At 39.4% G+C, this 6,540-nt stretch overlaps 1 protein-coding gene across 1 annotated transcript in view; it reads right to left on the bottom strand.

Annotated features, from left to right (window-relative positions):
* LOC128645912 (transmembrane 9 superfamily member 2) overlaps nt 1–6,540 on the bottom strand; it is a 662,966-nt gene that overhangs the window by 297,321 nt on the left and 359,105 nt on the right. The window contains exons 10-11 of the mRNA XM_053699233.1: nt 4,553–4,689; nt 498–528 (exon numbers count right to left, since the gene is read on the bottom strand). Of these exons, the coding sequence (XP_053555208.1) occupies nt 498–528; nt 4,553–4,689 (168 nt within the window). The remainder of the gene's footprint in view (nt 1–497; nt 529–4,552; nt 4,690–6,540) is intronic.

Raw genomic sequence — 6,540 nt, 5'->3', positions numbered from 1 at the left:
CTGAAAAGGGAGGTAAGAGATGAATCTCTACGACCGATAACAGAGAACCTATGAAATAGACCCCGTAGGAGGAGATCATTGAATTCAAAAAGGCAATACTCTCTTCACATCCCTCTGACATTCACTGCACGCTGAGAGGAAAACCGGGCTCCAACCTGCTGCGGAGCGCATATCAACATAGAATCTAGCACAAACTTACTTCACCACCTCCACAGGAGGCAAAGTTTGTAAAACTGATTTGTGGGTGTGGTGAGGGGTGTATTTATAGGCATTTTGAGGTTTGGGAAACTTTGCCCCTCCTGGTAGGAATGTATATCCCATACATCACTAGCTCATGGACTCTTGCTAATTACATGAAAGAAATGAAGATTTATCAGTGTCAATCTCTGAAACAGAATGCTCTGAACCAGACAAATCATCATCAGAAACAGAATCAGAATGATGATGTTCATCTAAAAATTAATCTGGAAAATGAGAAGTTTTAAAAGACCTTTTACGTTTACTGGAAGGAGGAATAACAGACATAGCCTTCCTAATAGATTTAGAAACAAAATCTCTTATGTTAACAGGAACACCCTGAGTATTAGATGTTGATGGAACAGCAACAGGTAATGGAACAGTACTAAAGGAAATATTATCTGCATTAGTAAGTTTATCATGACATTCATCACAAACAACAGCCGGAGGGACAGTTACCACAAGTTTACAACAAATACACTTAACTTTGGTAGATCCAGCATCAGGCAGCGATTTTCCAGAAGTATCTTCTGATTCAGGGTCAATCTGAGACATATTGCAATATGTAATAGAAAAAACAACATATAAAGCAAAATTATCAAATTCCTTAAATGACAGTTTCAGGAATGGGAAAAAATGCCAATGAACAAGCTTCTAGCAACCAGAAGCAAACAAACAATGAGACTTAAATAATGTGGAGACAATAATGACGCCCATATTTTTTAGCGCCAAAAAAGAGGCCCACAATATTTGGCGCTTAAAAGCTTTTAGCGCCAAAAAATGACGCCACATCCGGTGACGCCGACATTTTTGGCACGAAAATGTAAAAAAAAAAATGATGCAACTTCCGGCGACAAGTATGACGCCGGAAATGACACAGAAAATGTTTCGCGCCAAAAAAGTCCGCGCCAAGAATGACGCAATAAAATGAAGCATTTTCAGCCCCCTCGAGCCTAACAGCCCACAGGAAAAAAAGTCAAATTTAAGGTAAGAAAAATGTATTATTCATCTGCATTATCCCAAATAATGAAACTGACTGTCTGAAATAAGGAATATTGAACATCCTGAATCAAGGCAAATAAATGTTTAAACACATATATTTAGAACTTTATATAAAAGTGCCCAACCATAGCTTAGAGTGTCACAAAATATAAGGCTTACTTACCCCAGGACACTCATCTACATGTAGTAGAAAGCCAAACCGGTCCTGAAACGAGAATCAGTAGTGGTAATGGTATATATAAGAGTATATCGTCGATCTGAAAAGGGAGGTAAGAGATGAATCTCTACGACCGATAACAGAGAACCCATGAAATAGATCCCGTAGAAGGAGACCATTGAATTCAAATAGGCAATACTCTCTTCACATCTCTCTTACATTTACTGCAACACTGAGAGGAAAACCGGGCTCCAGCCTGCTGCGAAGCGAATATCAACGTAGAATCTAGCACAAACTTACTTCACCACCTCCATGGGAGGCAAAGTTTGTAAAACTGATTTGTGGGTGTGGTGAGGGGTGTATTTATAGGCATTTTGAGGTTTGGGAAACTTTGCCCCTCCTGGTAGGAATGTATATCCCATACGTCACTAGCTCATGGACTCTTGCTAATTACATGAAAGAAAAGGCAGTTAAACTAACGAAATTTTTACAGTATATGTAACAAGTTAGCAGAGCATTGCACCCACTTGCAAATGGATGATTAACCCCTTAATACAAAAAACAGATTAACAAAACGAAAAATATGTCTTTTAAACAGTCATAACAACTGCCACAGCTCCTACTTTTGAAGCCTTTTGAGCCCTTCAGAAATGTCCTATAGCATGCAGGGGACTGCTGAGGGAAGCTGCATGTCACAGTTTGTAATTTTAACTGCACCAACTGTAACTTTTATACTATAACAGTGGAAAGCCTCAGGAAACTGTTTCTAGGCAAAAATAAAGCCAGCCATGTGGAAAAAACTAGGCCCCAATAAGTTTTATCACCAAAGCATATATAAAAACGATTAAACATGCCAGCAAACGTTTTATATTGCACATTAATCAGAGTATATACCTCTGATAGCAAGCCTGATACTAGTCGCTATTAAATCACTGTATTTAGGCTTTAACTTACATTAATCCGGTATCAGCAGCATTTTCTAGCAAATTCCATCCCTAGAAAAACTTAACTGCACATACCTTATTGCAGGATACCCTGCACGCCATTCGCCCTCTGAAGTTACCTCACTCCTCAGACATATGTGAGAATAGCAGTGGATCTTAGTTACTTCTGCTAAGATCATAGAAAAACACAGGCAGATTCTTCTTCTAAATGCTGCCTGAGATAAAATAGTACACTCCGGTACCATTTAAAAACAATAAACTTTTGATTGAAGAAAAAACTAACTATATTTTACCACTTTCCTCTTACTACCTCCAGCTATGTTGAGAGCTTGCAAGAGAATGACTGGATATGGCAGTTAGGGGAGGAGCTATATAGCAGCTCTGCTGTGGGTGATCCTCTTGCAACTTCCTGTTGGGAAGGAGAATATCCCACAAGTAATGGATGATCCGTGGACTGGATACACCTAACAAGTGAAAAGCTAATTTATACAAACACCAAAATAAATTGACGAATAAGCAATCATGAGCTAACAAAATTAAAAAAACTTAGCATACACCCAAGGCAATAAAAAAGATAGGGTACAAGTAGGGTGACCATTTTGTCGCTTTAAAAAGGGACACATATGAAAAATACATATGTCAGGGTTCTTATACAAAACATTTATTTAAACAGTCCTGGAAACAGCACTGACATATGTATTTTTCATATGTGTCCCTTTTTAAAGAGGCAATATGGCCACCCTAGGTATAAGGTACCTGCATATTCATACCACATAAAAAATGCCAGAGATAATAGTCCACAGGCTATGATACCCAAACTACTGGACTTACCATAAGCAGTTGAGTACCAATCCAGTGCTGTACACAAGAAAGCAGAGGATCTCTATATGTGGAGTATAAAATAGAACCCAGAGGAGGGCTGCGACACATGTGGCAGGCTTGTGAATAACTCCCACTGGGTGCAATTGTGCCACTACCCATACTCCAAAAGCTTCCCTCTGTCCAACAGCAGTTATCGGAGGGAAACTGGGACTCAAATCAGTCTGAGGACCCATCTCACAAAACAGCATCAGGAGCACCTCCATTCTATCCCTTCCTCATGTGATGAGAAAGACAAGACTAGTTTCCAGTAAGGTGTAAGGGGTTTTAAGGGCTCTTGGAGTTTTGGCAATCATTGCCTCCTTCTAGTGGTCAGGAGTGTAACTCCCAGGAGTAATGGATTGTGGACTCTCACCACCTGTATGAAATTGCATTCATCTTTCAATTTTCAGTTAATATTTTTATTGAAAACATGGGTATAGAATGCAAATTTTTGGTGTTCTTGGAACTTAACCAGCACTAAAAGTGGAACTACAATGTTTTCAAAAGGCATGTTCTAAAAGAATAGTTTTTGTGGGAATGGAAAAGATTGCAAATTATGTCTAAAAAAAGTCTCCCCCAATTGATGTGAGACGGTAGTGATCTATTAAAGTGAAGGTCAATTTAGATGAATCGGTGCCCGGTTTTTAATAATCCTATTAAAAACAAGTGCACTTTAATTCATCAAAATTGACATTTCACTTGTTTTCTTCAAAAATTTACCTTTAATCCTGACAGCCGCTCCAGCGATTCCCCCAGCTGTCGGAAGCCTCTTCATACGTCAGAAATGACGAATCCATCTACCTCCAATCACGGCTTTCCCCCCGGGGGGGGATCATGGCCTGAGGCAATGCCGTGATTGGAGGAAGCCGGATTCATCATTTTGGACACGCAAAGAGGACTTGCGATGGGCGGAGGAAGCGCTGCAGCAGCTGTCAGGATTAAAAGGTACGTTTTTGAAGAAAACAAGTGTAATGTCAAATTTGATTAATTTAAGTGCCCTTGTTTTAATAGGATTATTAAAGACCGGGCACAGATACATTTAAATTGACCTTCACTTTAAGTCTATGTTTTTGCTTTTAAAAGCATCCAGTACACAGTACAAAACCCTTTGATTTTGTTTTCTTTTAAAGAGCAACCAGCTATTTTATTGTAATGTTCTCCAGGTATGGTGTTAGTAAATAAATATAGGATTAAAAAGCAAACAAATATTTTTGTGAAAACTGCACATGGTAGGATTATATCAACCATTGAACATTGATCATAATACATTGTTTTAAATCTAGAGGAACTTGAATAACAATGTTTATGCCATATTTTACAAACGTATTCTAAAGTATTTCAACAGTTTTACTTACATAATGTAATAAACGTCATAATGAAAATTTGGGTTCCCTGACCCAGAAAAACAGAAAGCAACATTCCTTTTTTTGGTTGGCGAAAAATATCCCCATGGACTAGCTTCCAACCAAATTCTTCTTGAGCATCCTCCTGGAATTATAAATCAGATACTAAATTAGGTACATATTCATCTTTTTACAAATCAACAATGTTTCAATTTGGTGTCATCTTTTTACAAATCAACAATGTTTCAATTTGGTGTAAAAATAAAATTAACTTACAAAATAATTCACAGCAGAGATTATATCAACCACTGGTCGTGACCCACTACTGGCCGCCCATCAGGGGTTGAAAGGCACTTTTCCCCTGGCATAAGGTGCACGTACAAGGGTTTTGAAAGAGAGCTCAGCAGTCTTGAGCCACCATTTTATGATATGCGATAAAACAAAATCTATGCTTATCTGAAAATTAAATTTCTTTCATGGTGTTGAGAGTTCACAAGCCTTGAAAAAACAGAATTTATGCTTACCTGATAAATTACTTTCTCCAACGGTGTGTCCGGTCCACGGCGTCATCCATAACTTGTGGGAATATTCTCTTCCCCAACAGGAAATGGCAAAGAGCACAGCAAAAGCTGTCCATATAGTCCCTCCTAGGCTCCGCCCACCCCAGTCATTCGACCGAAGGACAGGAGAAAAAACAGGAGAAACCATAAGGTGCCGTGGTGACTGTAGTTAAAGAAATTCATCAAACCTGATTAAAAAACCAGGGCGGGCCGTGGACCGGACACACCGTTGGAGAAAGTAATTTATCAGGTAAGCATAAATTCTGTTTTCTCCAACATTGGTGTGTCCGGTTTACGGCGTCATCCATAACTTGTGGGAACCAATACCAAAGCTTTAGGACACGGATGAAGGGAGGGAGCCAATCAGGTTACCTAAACAGAAGGCACCACGGCTTGCAAAACCTTTCTCCCAAAAATAGCCTCCGAAGAAGCAAAAGTATCAAATTTGTAGAATTTGGCAAAAGTGTGCAGGGAAGACCAAGTCGCTGCCTTACATATCTGATCAACAGAAGCCTCGTTCTTGAAGGCCCATGTGGAAGCCACAGCCCTAGTAGAGTGAGCTGTGATGCGTTCAGGAGGCTGCCGTCCGGCAGTCTCGTAAGTCAATCGGATGATGCTTTTCAGCCAAAAGGAAAGAGAGGTAGCAGTAGCTTTTTGACCTCTCCTCTTGCCAGAATAAATGACAAACAGAGAAGACGTTTGTCTGAAATCCTTTGTTGCTTCTAAATAGAACTTTAAAGCACAAACTACATCTAAATTGTGTAACAAACGTTCCTTCTTTGAAACTGGATTCGGACACAAAGAAGGCACAACTATTTCCTGGTTAATATTCTTGTTGGAAACAACCTTTGGAAGGAAACCAGGTTTGGTACGCAAAACAACCTTATCTGAATGGAACACCAGATAAGGCGGATTACACTGCAAAGCAGATAACTCAAACTCTTCTAGCAGAAGAAATAGCAACCAAAAACAGAACTTTCCAAGATAACAACTTAATATCTATGGAATGTAGAGGTTCAAACGGAACCCCTTGAAGAACTGAAAGAACTAAATTCAGACTCCAGGGAGGAGTCAAAGGTCTGTAAACAGGCTTGATCCTGACCAAAGCCTGAACAAAGCTTGAACATCAGGCACAGCTGCCAGTCGTTTGTATAACAAGACAGATAAAGCAGAAATCTGTCCCTTTAGAGAACTCGCTGATAATCCCTTATCCAAACCTTCTTGGAGAAAGGAAAGGATCCTAGGAATTTTGATCTTACTCCATGAGAATCCCTTGGATTCACACCAACAGATATATCTTTTCCATATTTTATGGTAAATTTTTCTAGTTACAGGTTTTCTGGCTTGTACCAGAGTATCTATTACAGAATCCGAAAACCCACGCTTAGATAAAATCAAGCGTTCAATTTCCAAGCCGTCAGCTGGAGGGAAAGTAG

The sequence above is a fragment of the Bombina bombina genome, chromosome 1, assembly GCF_027579735.1.
Source record: "Bombina bombina isolate aBomBom1 chromosome 1, aBomBom1.pri, whole genome shotgun sequence".
Taxonomy (NCBI): domain Eukaryota; kingdom Metazoa; phylum Chordata; class Amphibia; order Anura; family Bombinatoridae; genus Bombina; species Bombina bombina.
The sequence above is the reverse complement of the archived record's forward strand: the minus strand, read 5'-3'. Positions and strand labels throughout refer to the sequence as shown.